The 19,092-nt window shown below is 49.2% G+C and overlaps 1 protein-coding gene across 1 annotated transcript in view; it reads left to right on the forward strand.

Annotated features, from left to right (window-relative positions):
* tmem63c (transmembrane protein 63C) overlaps positions 1-19,092 on the forward strand; it is a 148,651-nt gene that overhangs the window by 119,483 nt on the left and 10,076 nt on the right. The window contains exons 15-21 of the mRNA XM_078561929.1: positions 46-152; positions 1,500-1,586; positions 1,984-2,049; positions 3,193-3,355; positions 3,624-3,729; positions 16,098-16,265; positions 17,997-18,112. Of these exons, the coding sequence (XP_078418055.1) occupies positions 46-152; positions 1,500-1,586; positions 1,984-2,049; positions 3,193-3,355; positions 3,624-3,729; positions 16,098-16,265; positions 17,997-18,112 (813 nt within the window). The remainder of the gene's footprint in view (positions 1-45; positions 153-1,499; positions 1,587-1,983; positions 2,050-3,192; positions 3,356-3,623; positions 3,730-16,097; positions 16,266-17,996; positions 18,113-19,092) is intronic.

Raw genomic sequence — 19,092 nt, forward strand, 5'->3', positions numbered from 1 at the left:
AATTTTGCTTTAGTCATACTCTTATCAAAACCTTGTGTTTTTCAGAATCCGATTGTGACACAGTTTTTCCCAACCTTGCTCCTGTGGACATTCTCTGTGCTACTTCCGTTTATTGTGTACTACTCCGCTTTCTTTGAGTCTCATTGGACTAGGTAAATGGACTTTATTTGCCTGTAATGTTAGGATGTCCTGAGCTTATGGAAACTGCTCTATAAATACAAGATCTTCCTTTAATAGTTATTTTCCAGCAGGAAGATGAGGCTGACCTGGTTAATTCTATGATGTCAGGAAGCGCTTCTTCACACAAAAGGTATTGGAAATCTGGAATGCTCTCCTTCAAAGGCTCTGAATGCCGGGGGTCAGTTGGAGATTGTAAGGATGACATAGATACATTTTGGTTGGGATCGGTATCAGGGGATATGGAACAAAGGTGGATGGATGGGATTAATGCCATGATCTTAATTAGGAAAGCTAATAGAATGTTATTGTTTATTGCGAAGGGAATTGAATATAAAAGTAGGGAGGTTATGCTTCAGTTATACAGGGCATTGGTGAGACCACATCTGGAGTATTGTGTACAGTATTAGTATCCTTATTTAAGGAAGGGTATAAATGCACTGGAAACAGTTCAGAGAAGGTTTACTAGACTAATACCTGGAATGGGCAGGTTGTCTTATGAAGAAAGGCTGGAGAGGTTAGGCTTGTATCCACTAGAGTTCAGAAGATTAAGAAGTGACTTGATTAAAACCTTTAAGATCCTGAGAGGTCTTGACAGGGTGAATGTGGAGAGGATGTTTCCTCATGTGGGAGAATCTAGAACTAGGGGTCACTGTTTAAAAATAAGGGGGTGCTCATTTAAGACAGATTTTTTTCTCTCAAAGGGTTGTGAGTCTATGGAACTCTCTTCCTCAAAAGGTGGTGGAGGCAGAGTCTTTGAATATTTTTAAGGCAGAGGTAGATAGATTCTTGATAAGCAAAGGGGTGTAAGGTTATCAGGGGTAGGCAGGAATGTAGAGATGAGGTTAAAATCAGATCAGACTGAGTGGTGGAATAGGCTCGAAAGGCCGAATGGCCTTCTCCTGCTCCTAATTCATATGTTCGTATGTATCTAATTAAATGGCAGAACAGGCTCAAGGGACTAAATTGCCCATTTGTATTAAATTTAAAATCATCATCCATATCTATAATCCCTACCACACCCTTTGCACCTCTGAAGACTCCTCTTCCTTTAACTCTGCCCTCAAACTCTGATCCTCTCCACCTCCCTTTGCTGAGGCAGCCTTCAGTCATATCAGAGGTGCTGTCTTTAAATCTTTCCACCTCACTTTATACTCCAAAGATCCTCTCAAAGCCCATCTCTTTTCTTACACCCTTAATCTGTTGCCTCCTGCCTTGTGACACAGGAGACAAATGTATTGGCGCCATCATGCGAAGTTCCTGAGGCATTATTTTCATTAAGGGCTGGATATCGATTCACCATCTTGATTTTGTTGTTTCAGGTCGACTGAGAACCAAGTGACAATGCACAAGTGTTATTTCTTCTTGGTTTTCATGGTGATCATTCTGCCATCGCTGGGCCTGACCAGGTACTGACTCCATGACCATGTCCAGTCTGTGTATAAAGAGCAAAGCAGCACCTGTTAGTGAGATGAGACATCTGTTGCTGCAGATTCATTGTGCCTTCCTGTGAGCAGTGAATAAGGAGATCTTTAGTTAATTCCTTGCATTGTGAGTCAGGACAGTGCACAGCAGACACAGTGTGACTAAATCTCAGTGACCCATTGAAAGCTCAGTTTGTACTCAGCTCAAAAACAGGTTATTGTTAATCTGCATTCCAAGTCTCCTCTCACTAATGGCTGTGGCCCCTTCCCCTCCCTGAGGGCAGTGAACCCCCCTTGTCCCCTCATGCTCACTGAGGGCAGTGACGTGTGCCCCCCACTCCCCCTCACTGAGTATAATATTTGTCAATCTTTTGTCTTTCAGTCTTGATGTCTTTTTCCGCTGGCTTTTCGACATACACTTTCTGGATGAAGCAGATATTAAATTCCAGTGAGTATTCCTGACCTATCATTGGCTGAACTGGACCAGCCGCATTGATATTGTGACTACAATAGTAGGTGCAAGGTTAGGAATTTTGCAGTGAGTAACTCACCTTCTGACTCCCCAAAGCTTGTTGCTGAGTCAAAGTCCTGGAACTACCCCCCCCCCCCCCCCCCACCCAAACAGCATGATGGATGTGCTTACACGTTATAGACTGTAGCGCTGAAAAAGGTAGCTCATCACCACCACCCCCACCACCCTCTCAAGAACATTTAGGGATGGACACTAAAGGCTGGCCTTGCTGGAGATGTCCTCATAAGTGAATCAAAAAAGACTTAAGAGATCTGGTGTCATCTTTGAGGGCTCCCTCCCGCCTTTACCGCTCTGCTGCCACATCTGGTGGGCCTGACTTGCCGGTGGGACAGGACATTCCCAGGGATTCTGATGCTGGTGTCTGGAACGTTGGCTGTAGGGTGTGATGTAGTGAGTATGACGCTGTCAGGCAGTTCCTTGACTGGTCTGTGGGATAGCTATTATAATTTTGGCACAAGTCACCAGATGATCACGAGGAGGATTTTTCAGGGTCTGCGGGACAGGGTGTGCCTTTGTCATATCCACTGCCAGGTTGATGCCAGTCATCTGTCTAGCTGTATTCTTTGCTATTTCTGTAGTGATTTGATACAACTCTGGCTAGGCCATTTCAGAGGGCTGTTAAGAGCCACATGTAGGTCAGACCAGATAAGGATGGCACAATTCCTTCCCAAAAGGACATTAATGAACCAGATGGGTTTTACATCAATTGGGTAGTTTCATGACTACCTGAGACTATCTTTTTATGCCAGAACTTTAATGAATTGAATTTAAAATCCCCAGCTGCCATGGTGGGATTGGAACTCAAATCTCCTCCTGAGCATTAGTCTAGACCTCTGGGTTACTTGTCCGGTAACATTACCACATGTTACCATTTCCTTAATTCACTCTTGGGTATCAGTTCTATACATAAACTACCCAAACCCCTTTATTAGACGCCAGACAGTAAATCATCCCGGGTATCTGTCATTCCATAAATAAACCTTCTCGATTAGATTAGCCTGTGACTTGCTCTGAGGGTTACATTTCCCATTGTGAATTACTCGTTTCCTTCTGTTGTAGATGTGTCTTTCTCCCAGATAATGGAGCTTTCTTTGTTAACTATGTGATAACATCCAGTTTGATTGGTACAGCGATGGAATTGTTACGAATCCCAGGGCTGCTTGTCTACACAGCACGACTCGCTTTCGCTAAATCAAAGGCTGAGCAGATCCATGTGAAAAAGGTAAAGGCCACAGCAAAATTGGTCAAAGGATTCCCTTATGTTATAAAGACACAGCATACAGTGGATAAACGAGTCACTCCCACCTGACATTGGAGAGCCTGTGAGTCACTTGGGGCAGGTGGGGACAGGGGGTTGGTGCTAAGGTTCACACATCAGGAGTTCCCATGTCTCCAGTTCTCAGGACCTGTCTTTTAATTGGTGGGGGTCTGAATATTTTGAATATTGTATACTTGATTATTCTCTTCCATCCCTCCCTCTCTCTCTCTAGAATCAGGCCTACGAATATCAGTTTGGTTTGGAGTATGCCTGGACCATGTGTATATTTGCTGTTGTGATAACGTACAGTATTACATGTCCGATAATCGTTCCCTTTGGTGAGTGTCTCTGATGAACTGTTCTGTGAGTAACCAGCTACATATACCCCAAGTGATGGCAGTAGATGTGCCCCCCCTAAGGTCAATATACCCTTGCTGAGCTGCAGTGCCCAGGACTGAATGCTCCAGTAATCCAGATGGAATCTAACAGAGCCATCGATAACTGAAGTATAAACTCTTACGCTTTGTATTTCAAACCCCCTGTTGAGATAAAGGTCAACATTCCATTAGTCTTTTAAATTACTTTTTCACCTCTCACGAGCCCTTCACTGTCTCTAAATTATCATTGGTTGTCTGATGTCCAGTATTGGATGAGCAGAAATTTCCTTCAATAAAATGTTAGAAAGACTGAAAGCATTGTCTTTGGTCCCTGCCACAAACTCCATTCCCTAGTTACCAACTCCATCCTGTTCCCTAGTAACTGTCTGAGGTTGAAGCAGACTGTTTGCAACTTTGGTATCAAATTTGACCCCAAGAAGAGCTTCTGATCCCATACCCACACCATCACTAAGACCACCTATTTCCACCTCATAGCATTACCCAACTTCACCCCTGTCTCAGTTCATCCGCTGCTGAAGCCCTCATCCATGCCTACATAATCTCTAGACTATTTCAATGCACTCCTGGCTAGTCTGCCACATTCTGCCCTCCGTAAACTTGAGGTCATCCAAAACTCTGCTGCCCGTGTCTTAACTCGCAGAAAGTCCCATTGACTTATCACCCCTGTGTTCACTGACCTAGTTGGCTCTTGGTCAAGCAACTTATGAACATACAAATTAGGAGCAGGAGTAGGCCACTCGGCCCCTCGAGCCTGCTCCACCATTCAATAAGATCATGACTGATCTGATTTCAACCTCATTCTTGCCTACCCCCAATAACCTTTCACCCCCTTGCTTATCAAGAATCCACCTAGCTCTGCCTTAAAAATATTCAAAGATTCTATCTCCACCACCTTTTGAGGAATACAGTTCCAAAGATTCATGACCCTCTGAGAGAAAAAAATTCTCCTCATCTCTGTCTTAAATGGGTGACCCCTTATTTTTAAACAGTGACCCCTAGTTGTAGATTCTCCCACATGAGGAAACATCCTCTCCACATACACCCTGTCAAGACCCTTCAGGATATTATATCTTGATTATAAAATTCTTATCCTTATTTTTAAATCCATCCTTGACTTCACCCTTCCCCATTTTTGTAACCTCCTGCAACCCTCAGATATCTGTGCTCTTGGCGTCTTGACCTTTGCTGATTTTAGTCGCTCCACCATTGGTGGCTGTGCCTCCAAATGCCAAGGCCATTGGAATTCCCTCCCTAAATTTCTCCACGTCTTGACCTCACATTCCCCTAAGATGCTCCTTAGAATCTCCCTGTTTGACCAAGTTTGGTCGGTGTCAAATTTTGTTTAATAACAATCCTGTGAAGTGCCTTGGAATATTTTACCATGTTAAAGGCATTATATAAATGCAAGTTGTTATTTTTGTACCTGTCCTCTAGCTTCTAAGGATTTTTCACTTAATTTGTGTCTTATAAGATTGCATCTCCTCCTTTCCCAATTTCTCTTAATCTATAACTTTGAATATTCCAGTTATGTCCAGCTTGTAGCCAAGTCTCTGTTAGGACTACTAATTCATATCCTGGAAGCTGAATTTATGCTTCTAACTCATTTGTTTAATTACTGACCCTCTGCACATTGTTTAGAGAAATAATAGTGAGGGAACTGTCCTTACCCTGCTGCTGTGTGCTGCTGGACTACTTTGTGTACTATTTGACCCAGACACTTTGTTTACTGATACTCTGAACATAGATATAACTTGCTGTCCCCCCACCCCATACTCATGGTCTTGTTCACTCCCTATTCAGTCACTCTCTCTATCTCAATTTCTCGGTTCTCCCCCACTCATTCATTCTCTCTCTCCTTCACCCTTCATTACTCTCTCCCCCTCACACCTTTCCAACTGCTGTTCATTCCACCCCATCTCCCTCCCTGTTCTCACAATGTCAATCCCCCTCAGTCTTCCTCCCTCCTATCACTCTCTCCTTCCCCTCACTCTCTCTGCCTCCCCCTAACTCACTACTTCCTCATCATTCTCTCTCCCTCCCCCTCACTCTCTCTCTCCCTCCCCCACACTCTCTCTCTCTCTCTCCCTCCCCCTCTCTCATCCCACTCTCTCTCCCTCACCCCTAATTGCTCCCTCTTCCTCCCTCTCTCTCCCCATCTCACCCCTTTCTCTCTCCCCTTCTCTCTCCCTCCCTCTCCCCCACACTCTCTCTTTCCCTCCAGAATCTCTTTCCTCCCACTCTTTTTCTCCTCTCTCTCTACTCTTTCTCCCCCTCACTCTCTCTCCCCCTCTCACTCCTTCTCCCTCTCGCTCCTCCCCTCTCTCTCTTTCTCCCCTCTCTTTCCCCCTCTCTCACTCCCTCTCTCACTCCCTCTCTCACTCCCTCTCTCATTCCCCCTCTCGCTCCTCCTCTCTTTCTCCCGCTCTTATTTCCCCCTCCCTCTCTTTCCCCCTCTCTCTCTCTCCCTCTCTCCCCCACACTCTCCCCCCCAGAATCTCTCTTTCCACCCACTCTCTTTCCATTTTTTCTCCCCCTCTCTATTCTTTCTCCCCTCCCCCCACTCTCTCCCCCTCTCTCTCTCCCTCTTGCTCTCCCCCCCTCTCTCTTTTTCCCCTCACTCTCTCTTTCCCCCATTCTCTCCAACCCCTCTCTCTAGATCTTGCTCACTCATCTACTCCGTCACTCTCACTATTTCAATTTCTCGCTTTCTCCCCCTCACTTATTCTCCCCCTCTGCTCTCTTTGCCCCCACTCTGTCTTTCTCCCCCACTCTCTGTTTCTCCCAAAATCTCTCTCATCCCACTACCTTCCCACCTCACTCTCTCTCACCCCTCTCTCCTCCCTCTCTCCCTCCCCTCTCTCTCCTCTTCTGCTCTCTTCTCTCTCCCCACACTCTCTTTCTCCCCCCACTCACTCTCTCTTTGCTCCATCTCTCTCTCTCTCTCTCCTCCCATTCTGTCCTTCTCCCCCGCTCTATCTCTTTCCCCCAAAACCTCTCTCCTCTCACTATCTTTCCCCTCACACTCTCTTCCCTACCCCTCTCTCTCCCTGTTCAGTCTCCCTGTGCCCTCTCTCCCCTTTCTCCCCTCTCTCTCCCTCTGTCTCTCATCCCCCTCTCTCCCCCTTTCTCTCCCTCCTCTCCCTGTCTCTCCCCCCACTCTTTCCCCCCTCTCACCCCATCTCCCCCCTCTCTCTCCCCCTCTCCCTTTGCATGCCCACTAAATCTTACCTCACTCTCTCTATCTCCCACCACTCATTTTCTGCCTCTGTCTCTCTCTCTCTCTCTCTTTCACTCTCTCATCCCCCACTCTCTTTCTCCCCCAGTCTCTCTCTTTCCCCCATTCTCTCCAACCCCTCTCTCTAGGTCTTGCTCACTCACTTACTCCCTACTCACACTCTTGCTATCCCAATTTCTCGCTTTCACCCACTCACTTGTTCTCTCTCTTCACCCTCCATTACTCTCTCCCCTTCACCACTTTTCCGTCCCTCTCCCTTCCATCCTTCTCCCTTCCTGTTCCCCAATGTCCCTCCCCTCACTTCTCTCCTTCCTATCACTCTCTCCCTTCCTTTCACTCTCTCCCTCCCCCTCACTCTCTTCCTCCTCCTCACTCTCTTCCACCTCACTCTATCTCCCTCCCCCTCACTCTCTCTCCCTCCCCCTCACTCTCTCTCTCTCTCTCCTCCCTCCCCCCCTCTCTCTTTCCCCCTCTCTCTTTCCCCCTCTCTCTTTCCCCCTCTCTCTTTCCCCCTCTCTCTTTCCCCCTCTCTCTCTGCCCCTCTCTCTCTCCCCCTCTCTCTTTTCCCCTCTCTTTCTCCCCACTCTCTCTCCGCACTCTCTCTCTCCTGCCCTCCCTCCTCCCCACTCTCTGCTCCTCCCCCTCTTTCCCTCCCCCTCTCTGTCTCTGTCTCCCTCTCTGGGCAGAATTTTACACCTTGCAGGCATGCACGTGCCCAACCTGCTCAAGCGTAAAATTGCGCGAGTGTTCCGATGTCGTCCCGCACGCGCGCAATCTTCGGGTCGGTGGGTGCGCATGGGTGTCAGAGCTGCACCTGCCATCAATTACCTGCCATCAATTACCTGCCATCAATTACCTGCCATCAATTACCTGCCATCAATTACCTGCCATCAATTAAAAGGCCATCAATTAAAAGGCCATTAAAAACCCAATGGATCCAGATTTTAAGCTGACCGCACGATTTTGCACATGGACAGGCGGGCAGCCCACATTTTGTAAAATCTCAGCCAAGGATGGGATAAAAAGGGTCAGCAGCATTGCCATTATGAGTAGTGAGGAGTTTAGGAGATAGTTTGCTGTTGGTTGCTTATTTGAACTTAAAAGCTTCATCTCAGTTCTGATATTCATTCTTAACATTTCTAGGCTTCATTTCAGAGCTCATTGTTGTCCCCAAGGCGCCCAGAGGATTTTGACCGTGTGGACCCTTCCAGGTTTCAGACAGCCTTCTGTACGCCTGGGAATGGGGATTGTGGTCTCCGCTTGAGGCACCTCCTCTGAGGAAGAAGAGAGGGGCAGAAGGGGGAGGAGACCAGGTGTCTCAATGCAGCCAACAGAGGAGGGACCTGTGGGAGGAGAGGCGCAGGCACAAGGGGCGCAGGGCCACGAGGTAGTCCAAGGCGGAAGGGGCCACAGAAGACGCCACTATCCTGCTGCCAGGGTTTAGAGATGGCGATGCAGCGACCTCACTATGTCCGAGGTGCAATGCTGAAAGAGGCTCCGTCTCTCCAGGGAGACTGTGACCTCCATTTGTCAAATGATTGGACCTGAGATCATTTCCAGCTGTGTGGGTGGACACCCCATGCCAGTGGCTCTGAAGGTCACAGTGGCCTCAATTTCAATGCTTCTGGCTTTTTCCAGGGCTCAGTGGGGGATCTTTATTGAGTGTCCCAATCAGCTGTCCACAGTTGCGTCAAGCTGGTGACAGGAGCTCTGTTCAGGTGGGTATTGACATTTATTCATTTCCGTACAGATGAAGTAAGCCAGGCTGAGCAAACCAGTGCATTTACAGCGATTGCTGGGTTCCCCCTCGTCCAGGGTGCGCACCTCAAGGCGCCAGCGGGTCAGCCGGGTGCCTTCGTCAACAGGAAGGGATTCCACTCAATGAACTTCTAGATAGTGTGTGACCACAAGATGCAGATTCTGCAAGTCTGTGCAAGGTACCCTGGCAGCTCCTATGACGCCTATATCCTCAGACACTCCCAGGTGCTGAGCCTGACTGGATGGATGGCTGCTGGATGACAAGGGCCATCTGTTGAAAAGGTGCCTTATGACGCCTCTCTGCCACCCAAGAACAGAAGCAGAGTAGCGTTATAATAGGAGTCATGCCTCCACAAAGGTGGCGATAGAGAGGACAATAGGTCTTCCGAAGATGAGCTTCCGATGCCTGGACTGTACAGAGGGAGCACTACAACACTCCCCAGAGCCGGTGCCACTTTTTAAAAAATTCATTCACGGGATGTGGGCTTCGCTGGCTGGGCGAGCATTTATTGCACATCCCTAGTTGCCCTTGAGAAGGTGGTGATGAGCTGCCTTCTTAAACTGCTGCAGTCCATGTGGTGTAGGTACACTCACAGTGCTATTAGGAAGGAAGTTCCAGCATTTTGACCCAGCGACAGTGAAGGACCAGTGATATATTTCTAAGTCAGGATGATGAGTGACTTGGAGGGGAAATTCCAGGTGGTGGTGTTCCCATCTATCTGCTGCCCTTGTCCTTCAAGATGGTAGTGGTCGTGGGTTTGGAAGGTGCCGTTGAAGGAGCCTTGGTGAGTTCCTGCAGTGCATCTTGTAGATGGTACACACACTGCTGCTACTGTGCGTCGGTGGTGGAAGGAGTAAATGTTTGTGGATGTGGTGCCAATCAAGCGGGCTGCTTTGTCCTGGATGGTGTCCAGCTTCTTGAGTGTTGTGGGGGTTGCAATCATCCAGGCAAGTGGGGAGTATTCCATCACATTCCTGACTTGTGCCTTGTAGATAGTGGACAGGCTTTGGGGAGTCGGGAGGTGAGTTACTCATCACAGGATTCCTAACCTCTGACCTGCCCTTGTAGCCACAGTATTTACATGGCTGGTCCAGTTCAGTTTCTGGTCAATAGCAACCCCCAGGATGTTGATAGTGGGAGGTTCAGTGATGGTAATGCCATTGAACGTCAAGGGGTGATGGTTACATTCTCTCTTGTTGGAGATGGTCATTGCCTGGCACTTGTGTGGCGCAAATGTTACTTGCCACTTGTCAGCCCAAGTCTGGATATTGCCCAGGTCTTGCTGCATTTGGACACGGACTGCTTCAGTATCTGAGGAGTTGCGAATGGTGCTGAACATTGTGCAATCATCAGCAAATATCCCCATTTCTGACCTTATGATGGAAGGAAGGTCATTAATGAAGCAGCTGAAGATGGTTGGGCCGAGGACACTACCCTGAGGAACTCCTGCAGTGATGTCCTGGAGCTGAAATGACTGATCTCCAACAACCACAACCATCTTCCTTTGTGCTAGGTATGACTCCAACCAGTGGAAAGTTTTCCCCCTGATCCCCATTGACTTTGATTTCCAGTTTTGCTAGGGCTCCTTGATTCCACACTCGGTCAAATGCTGTCTTGATGTCAAGGGCTGTCACTCTTACCTCACCTCAGGAGCTCAGCTCTTTTGTCCATGTTTGAGCCAAGGCTGTAATGAGGTCAGGAGCTGAGTGGCCCTGGCGGAACCCAAACTGGGCGTCAGTGAGCAGGTTACTGCTCAGCACGTGCTGCTTGATAGCACTGTTGATGACCCCTCCATTACTTTACTGATGATGGAGAGTAGACTGATGGGGCAGTAATTGACTGGGTTGGATTTGTCCTGCTTTTTGTGTACAGGACATACCTGGGCAATTTTCCACATAGCCGGATAGATGCCAGTGTTGTAGCTGTACTGGAACAGCTTGGCTAGGGGTGCGGCAGGTTCTGGAGCACAAGTCTTCAGTACTATTGCCAGAATATTGTTAGGCCCCGTAGCCTTTGCACTATCCAGTGTCTTCAGCCATTTCTTGATATCACGTGGAGTGAATCGAATTGGCTGAAAACTGGCATTTGTGATGCTGGGGTCCTCAGGAGGTGATAGTTGTATGCTGCGCTCTCCATAATCTGGCACTAGCAAGTGGGGACCCAATGGAGGAAGAGGATCATGAGTCAGCTCCACAGGTCACAAAGGATGAATCCAATAGTGAGTCAGAAGAGGAGCATGGTGAGGAGAATGCTGAGGGCGTGGAGCCAGACCTCGGTATCCTTCAGGGAGGCAGGGACACCAGGGACGCCTTGATCCAACACTCCTTCAGCTAGGCTGCCAAAGATCTGCTTCCACCTCATGCCAGGATGTCTGAAATTATTTTAGATAATATCACCACCGTCAACACCCCTTTGTCCTTTTGTCTATGACATCTTTGGCAGTCTCTTCTTGGCCTCCACCTATCACTGGCTCCCTATCGAGCTCTTCTGTCCTGCCCCCTTCTACCAGCTTACATTTCATCTCATTTTTATATGTCTTAGTTCTGATGAAGGGTCATACGGACTCGAAATATCAACTGTATCCCTCTCCACAGATGTTGTCAGACCTGCTGAGTTTTTCCAGGTATTTTTGTTTTTGTCTGAAATGACCCTTTCATTTGAACCCAAAATCCACTCAGTGCAATAAAGTTTAGAGCCACTCACGCCCAGCATTACGTACTGGCCAAAAAGAAAATGTTGAAGCATACTCGGGCCATTACGACAAAAGCATAATTTACGTAATTTTCATACTCAAAACAAATTAATATTACCATCTCTGGTGTTTATTTCCACACCAGTACACATATAAACAAAACATTACAGAACAGAAGATCACCCATGAACAGTCCCTCTTGTGCTTATGGTGCCTTAAACTTATGTTTACAAGTGCTGCGTCTTGGTGCACCCCCCTCGCTGGCAGCGGCATTGAAGACAGCCTGCTGACTCTGCTATCCTGTTGGCCTTGATAACCTTGGTGGTTGTCCTCTGTCCAGTGGAACATGTGCTGGCCCCGCCTGGGACGAAGTGGCCAGTGCCACGGCTGGCATCTCCCCAGTCATCGCAGCCTCACCAGATGCTATGATCACTGGCAGAGGGGCAGAGGAGCTGCTGCCGTCATCCAGAGCGCCCTGAGAGGAGCCCACAGGGACAACAAGCAGCTCGTGCGCCAACATGCGGTCGCTCTGGACCTCCTTGCTCGACACTGATGGACGAGCACTGAGCTTGGATACTGGGTGCCTCATCCATCTCCCACACTGGCACTGACCATCTGAGGTCATCGCCTGTGTGAGGGCTGCAGGTCCAAGCGCTTCCCCAGGAACCCCTGATTCTGTCCTTGGAGCTGCCTCTCCGTGAAACTTGCCACTATCTCAATGGAGGAGGCAGTGTGCTTGGCCATGAGGGTCAACGCAGTGCTTATGCTCTGCATGGACTCCTCCATAACGGAGACCATGGTACGCATACCCTCAAGGATCGCCACCAGATCCTCCCGCACATCCTGCTGGACATCCAGTATCTGTCGCCTAATGGACAACTCCAGAGGCTCATCATCTGCCTTCGACTCAGCATCGTCCTGGTCTCCAGCAGTCCTCCGACTGCCAGAGCCCTGGGCACTCTCTGCCTCCGCCTGCACCTCAATCAAGGGTGAAGTGCCCTCACTGCTGTGCACCAACTTTCTAGCCGAAGATCTAACGCCCACCGAGGTGCTGGTATCTGGGCTGGTGCTTGGTTCAGGGAGCGGGTGTGACGCAGGTGCAGCTGAAGCCCAGCGCTCCCCTGGCATGGTATGGGGTCCTGTAAACGAGTGCCTGCTGGGGAATCTAAGGGAGAACAATGACATGTCATTAGTTTAAGTCATCACACTGTCACTGCATGCCAGGCACCCTGGGGAGACAATGGAGGATCTGCATCATGGTGCCATCATCTTTCAATGGCCAATGGGGAATCCAGTTTTGAGGCTCCCATCAATGAAGAGACTACACAAGAATGTTTGCACCATCCGAAACTCTCACCTCTGTGCATTTGCACTCTTACCTTCGTCTGACACCCTCGCCTTTCCAGCTCCAAGGCTTCCTGCTCAAATCTGGTCAATATTAGGAGGTTTGGGGGGGCCTCCACCTGTCTGTGACCTCTCAATGTGGTTATGGCTTGTCTTCTCCTGAAAGGACAGAGGAGATTGATTAGTCCACTCTCTACCTGCAGCACCATTGCAGCCTGGCCAACCCCACCTGAGGATCACCTGGCAGGGCACATCCGAGCCGTGGCCCTCGAGCCGCAAGGCACTCAGTCCAAGCAGCCAGGGCTCACCCCCTTGGCCAGCTCCAGCGTCATTGACAGTTGGCGCTCAGACTCTAACACCCTTGAGCTCCACAGGGGGACAGCCAGACCTTAACACTTCTCCACACTGACCCATGCCAACAAGGTATTCACCCTTACTGAGCGCAGTAGGTCGTTGAACCTTTTGCGGCACTGCACCCATGTGCCCCGCACAATGTCGTGGCTGCTGACCTCGGTTGCCACCTTCTCCCAAGCTCTTTTTGTCTGGTGCTGTGGCCTCCTCCTTCCATCTCTGGGGGAGAGGGTGTCCCTCCTGGCAGGCACCTCCTCCAAGAGCACCACGAGGCTCTCGTCTGAAAAATGGCAGGCCAAGTGCCCACCTGATCTGCCCTCCTGCCTGGCGCCTCCAGTTGCTGTTGAGGCCATAGCTTCAATCTCCAGAATGCAGAATATATGATTCCTCCCTGGCAGCCTTCAAGGAGATTCCTCTGCCATTTTTAAACCATCCGCTGGGTCGTCATCGGACCCAGTGCCCAAAAGGCCCCTGCCCAGCCCTTCCTGACCATTTCGTGTTGGGCCGGCCTTAATTGGCCAGCCAGCATGAAATAGCGGTCGTGGGCCGATTGTGGTTGGAGGCCTGTTTCCTGACCGGTCCCGGGCCTGCCAATCACACATGCCCACCAAGGGTAAAATTCAGGCCTCTATCTCCCCCCACTCACTCTCTCTGTCCCAATCTCTCTCTCTCTCCCTCCACCCTCTGTCCACCCACTGTCTTTCTCCCCCGCTCTCTCTTCCCCCAAAATCTCTCTCCTCCCACTATCTTTCCCCTCACTCTCTGCCCCCCTCTCTTTCCCTCCTCTCTTCCCCTCTCTCTCTCATCCCCACCAACTCTCTGCCCAGTCTCTCTATCTCCCCCTACTGACCCTCTCTCTCTCTCTCTCTCTCTCTCTCTCTCGCTTCGCACCCCCACCCCCATCCACAACTCGCTCTCCCCCACCCTGCCCGGTACAATTAGGTTAGAGACTGTTAACATTTAAAGAGAAATCCAGAGCAATAGAACTATGCGACAAGATTTCAGGTTTTAAACTAAAACACAAACTTTACTGTATATGGAACAAATTAAACAAAGCAAATACTATTAACACTGTAGGTTTTAACTATGTATGTATGAACTGAGTCTTACTTTTTACCTCCCTCAGGAATTCTCTTAGACTTTATGATATCTTAAAAGTTGTTTAATTCTGTTGGGACCACCCAAAAGTATGTCATAGTCTTCTGGGAACTACTTTAATTCTCCTCAGTTCCAACTTTCATTTGCTACCTCTTGATGCCTGAGTCCTTTGTTCTGGTTGGCTTCTCAATACTTCCTGGCTAATCTGCTGAGTCTTTCTTTTACCAGAAGACTCTGTGAGGACCACTGTAGATTTTCCCTCTAGTTTCAAACTAGGCAACCTTCTTCTGTTTCCAGCTTCTGTTTCCTCACAAAATCCAAACTGAGATTAAGCCTCACCCACATTCCATGCAGCAAATCATGGGGCAGAAATTTTCACTTGGCGGGTGCACCCCCGACCCGCTCGAGCATGAAATGACGCGCATTGATGTTGATTGAGCGTGCCAACGTCAACGCACAGTCGCGCAATAGTTCGGTCGGCGAGCGTGTGCTGGAATCAGCAGTGCGCCCGTCAACAATTAAAAGGCCTGTTAAGGCCATTAAATAATCAATTAAGTTAAATTTTTCGCTGCCCATCCAACCGAACGTTTGACGGGCAGGCAAAAAGGCCAGATGGCCTTTGCATTTTGGAAATCTCATCCATGGGCGGGATGAGGTTTCAAACAGCAAATAAAAATAAAATAAAAGTTTTACAATTAAATTAATAACATGACAGAGTCACATGAGGGAACATTTTTTTTTATATTTATCTTTTCACCTGTGCAGCTCTGTGCCTCAGGGAGATTATGAAACGCTCACTCGCACGCATGCGTGAAGTTCGTGCTCGGCCCACTTGCCCTCCTACTGCGCCCCGCATAGGCAAGCGCTGCCGCTCACATTTCACGCTGTGCGGGCCTTAATTGGCCCGGCAGCGGGAAATTGTAGTACGGTGCTGTTCCTGGATGGCGGGCAGCTTCCCAACCGCGCCCCCCCACCCCTGACCAGCCCGCCTGCCAAGGGCAAAATTCTGCCCATGAAGCTATCTTTTTCTCTGCTCATGGTGCAGGTCTATATAACTGCCATTTACTTTGGCTATCTCCTCTCAGTGAGCTGCAAACTGCATACGCCAGGCCCAATATGCAACTAACTCTCAATGAATTCATAAATTGAAACCAGGGAATCTCCCTAAGTTCCACCCATCTCAGTGATGATGTAGCATGCTCTGGGATATCCTTGAGTATTTTTCATTTAAAATTCCTTCTTTGATCTGATGAAAGAAATGGATTTTACAACCCTTCATGGTTTACTGAATGCTTTTAAACTAATTTAGCTCTAACTCCCAAAACAAATACATCTCTCTCGACTGCCCTTACTGAAATGATTGCAGACATCAGGTCTCCAGTTCCTTAGCTAAGCCAGCCCATCTGATATTTTATGATCTTACTTTTCTAGCTGTTAACCTCTTAAGGCAACATGGGCATGGCCTAAATCTTTTCAGTGTAATAGACTCCAAGCTTATGTTACTTGCATTTACCCCATTTTCTTAAATTAAAACTTTAATTCCTAAAGCTAAAAGTTATATTCTAAAACACATGATCCATGAACTAGATATTCGCAACACCCGCTCTCTCTTTCCCTCACTCTATATCTCTCCCCATCCACACACTCTCTCTCTCTTACTCACTCCACTTTCTCTCCTCTCCACTCTCTCTCTTCACATCAAATCTCTCACTCTTCACTCCCACTCTCTCTCCCTGCCTCCGCACCCCCCCCTCCCCCACACCACCCCCGCCCCCACTCTCTCTCGGACTGTGCACTTTGCTTTGTAATAATCTCTGTTAAATTGTCAGGATTGCTGTACATGTTGCTGAAACACCTGGTGGATCGATATAACATTTACTACGCCTGCCTGCCCACCAAATTGAACCACCGGCTACATTCTGCCGCAATCGGCCAGGTCATCATTGCGCCAATCCTCTGCATGTTTTGGCTGCTCTTCTTCTCAGTGCTGAGACTTGGTATGTAGAGACTTCCTAGAATCATCTGAGTGACCAAGCCCTCAGCATGTGAAACCACAGATCCCAACAAGATTCCCTGCCCTCCCCCACCCTGACCCCAGCTGACCAAGACCAGACCCCTACCCTGACCCCAACTGACTGAGACCTGACCCCTACCCTGACCCCAACTGACTGAGACCTGACCCCTACCCTGACCCCAACTGACTGAGACCTGACCCCTACCCTGACCCCAACTGACTGAGACCTGACCCCTACCCTGACCCCAACTGACTGAGACCTGACCCCTACCCTGACCCCAACTGACTGAGACCAGACCCCTACCCTGACCCCAACTGACTGAGACCTGACCCCTACCCTGACCCCAACTGACTGAGACCTGACCCCTACCCTGACCCCAACTGACTGAGACCTGACCCCTACCCTGACCCCAACTGACTGAGACCAGACCCCTACCCTGACCCCAACTGACTGAGACCAGACCCCTACCCTGACCCCAACTGACTGAGACCAGACCCCTACCCTGACCCCAACTGACCAAGACCAGACCCCTACCCTGACCCCAACTGACTGAGACCAGACCCCTACCCTGACCCCAACTGACTGAGACCTGACCCCTATCCTGACCCCAACTGACTGAGACCTGACCCCTATCCTGACCCCAACTGACTGAGACCTGACCCCTACCCTGACCCCAACTGACTGAGACCTGACCCCTACCCTGACCCCAACTGACTGAGACCTGACCCCTACCCTGACCCCAACTGACTGAGACCTGACCCCTATCCTGACCCCAACTGACTGAGACCAGACCCCTACCCTGACCCCAACTGACTGAGACCTGACCCCTACCCTGACCCCAACTGACTGAGACCTGACCCCTACCCTGACCCCAACTGACTGAGACCTGACCTCTACCCTGACCCCAACTGACTGAGACCTGACCCCTATCCTGACCCCAACTGACTGAGACCAGACCCCTACCCTGACCCCAACTGACTGAGACCTGACCTCTACCCTGACCCCAACTGACTGAGACCTGACCCCTATCCTGACCCCAACTGACTGAGACCTGACCCCTACCCTGACCCCAACTGACTGAGACCTGACCCCTACCCTGACCCCAACTGACTGAGACCTGACCCCTATCCTGACCCCAACTGACTGAGATACAGTAAGATAAAAGCAAAATACTGCGGATGCTGGGAATCCGAAACAAAAACAAAGATAGAAATAGCTGGAAAAACTCAGCAGGTGTGACAGCATCTGCAGAGAGGAACACAGTTGACATTTCGAGTCCGTATGACTCTTCATCAGAACTGTTGAAGAGTCATACGGACTTGAAACGTCAACTGTGTCCCTCTCCGCAGATGCTGTCAGACCTACTGAGTTTTTCCAGCTATTTCTATCTTTGTTTTTGTGACTGAGATACAGACTATCCCTCTGAACCTGGGCAATTGAAATCAGACCCCATCCTGACCCCAACTGGCTGTAACTAGACCCCTCCCTGTAATGAGACCAGACTCCCCACCTCACCCTGCAGACCAGGACCAGACCATTCCCCCCCACTGACTCCAACCAAGTGAGACCAGATTCCCCACCCTGACTAACAGACCTGAACACCCATGAGCCAGCCCATGAGAATAAGCTGGGTTTAGATGCCACTTTTTCTGTTGAAAGTTCACAGAGGAGTTGAGCTCCATTTCTGGCAGTAATTTGCGTTTTTATTTCTAGGGCCAGTTCAACCCATCACTCTCTTCACTTTTATCTCTCTGCTCCTCTGCATCATCTTCTCGCTGTTTGGATTCTGCATCAAAGGACTCCACAAACTCAAACCACAAAACTACCAGGTAAATGATGACCACGCAAGAGGGAGACAGAGTCTGTGGGGAGGGGAAGGGGTAAGGGGGTGGGGTTTATGGGAGAGGGAAGGATGCATGAGGACATGATAAATGAGTGGAGGGGGTGGGATCGGTTATGAAGGGAGGAGGTTTGTGAAGTGAGGGTATGTGGGGCTAGAATAGGTGGAACTGTGTGAGGGGAGGGGGAGGATTGTGAAGGGAGAGGGAAGATTGTGAAGGGAGGGGGAGGAGTGTGTGGGAGAGGGGGAGGGTGTGGGTTGAGGGGAGGAGGGAGGGTGTGGGTTGAGGGGAGAGGGAGGGGTCTGAATTGAGTGGGTGGAGATGTGAAGGAAGGCTTAGTGTGTGATTGGTAGGGGGAGAGATAGAGGATGGGTGTGGGTAAAACTGGAGCACTATATGAGGCAGAAAGGTCTGGTTGTGTTGACCCAGTCATCATCTCACATTCCATTTCATGGTGCAGTTAGAGAGTCAACATGGATTCGTAAAGGGTAGATCATGTCCAACAAATCTAATTGAGGTTTCTGAGTCTGTAACTGAAAATAATACAGGAAAGCATAGAAAATTTACAGTGTTGAAAGAGACCACTTGGCCTCTGTGTCTGAGGTGGCTGGAAAAGAGCTATCCAGCCTAATCCCTCTTTCCAGATCTTGATCCATAGCCCTGCAGGTTATGGCACCTCAAGTGATGAGGGTTTCTGCTTCTCCCACCCTTTCAGGCAGTGAGTTCAGATTCCCACCACCTCTTTAACACTTCCATCAATTACTTTAAATTGCTCCCTACGTTTTTCTCAGCAGGAGCATACTTGTTCAGAACCCTCTCTATCTCCTCCTACTGCTCTGCCACTGAGTTACCTTTTAAGTAGCTCTTTCCAGTCCACTTTTTCCAAATCACTCCTCAGCTTAGTAAAATTGGTCTTTTCCCAATTTAAAACTTTACTCTTGCACTATCTTTATCCTTTTCCATAACTA

This window comes from Cetorhinus maximus, chromosome 18, assembly GCF_964194155.1.
Source record: "Cetorhinus maximus chromosome 18, sCetMax3.hap1.1, whole genome shotgun sequence".
In the NCBI taxonomy this organism is placed as follows: Eukaryota; Metazoa; Chordata; class Chondrichthyes; order Lamniformes; family Cetorhinidae; genus Cetorhinus; species Cetorhinus maximus.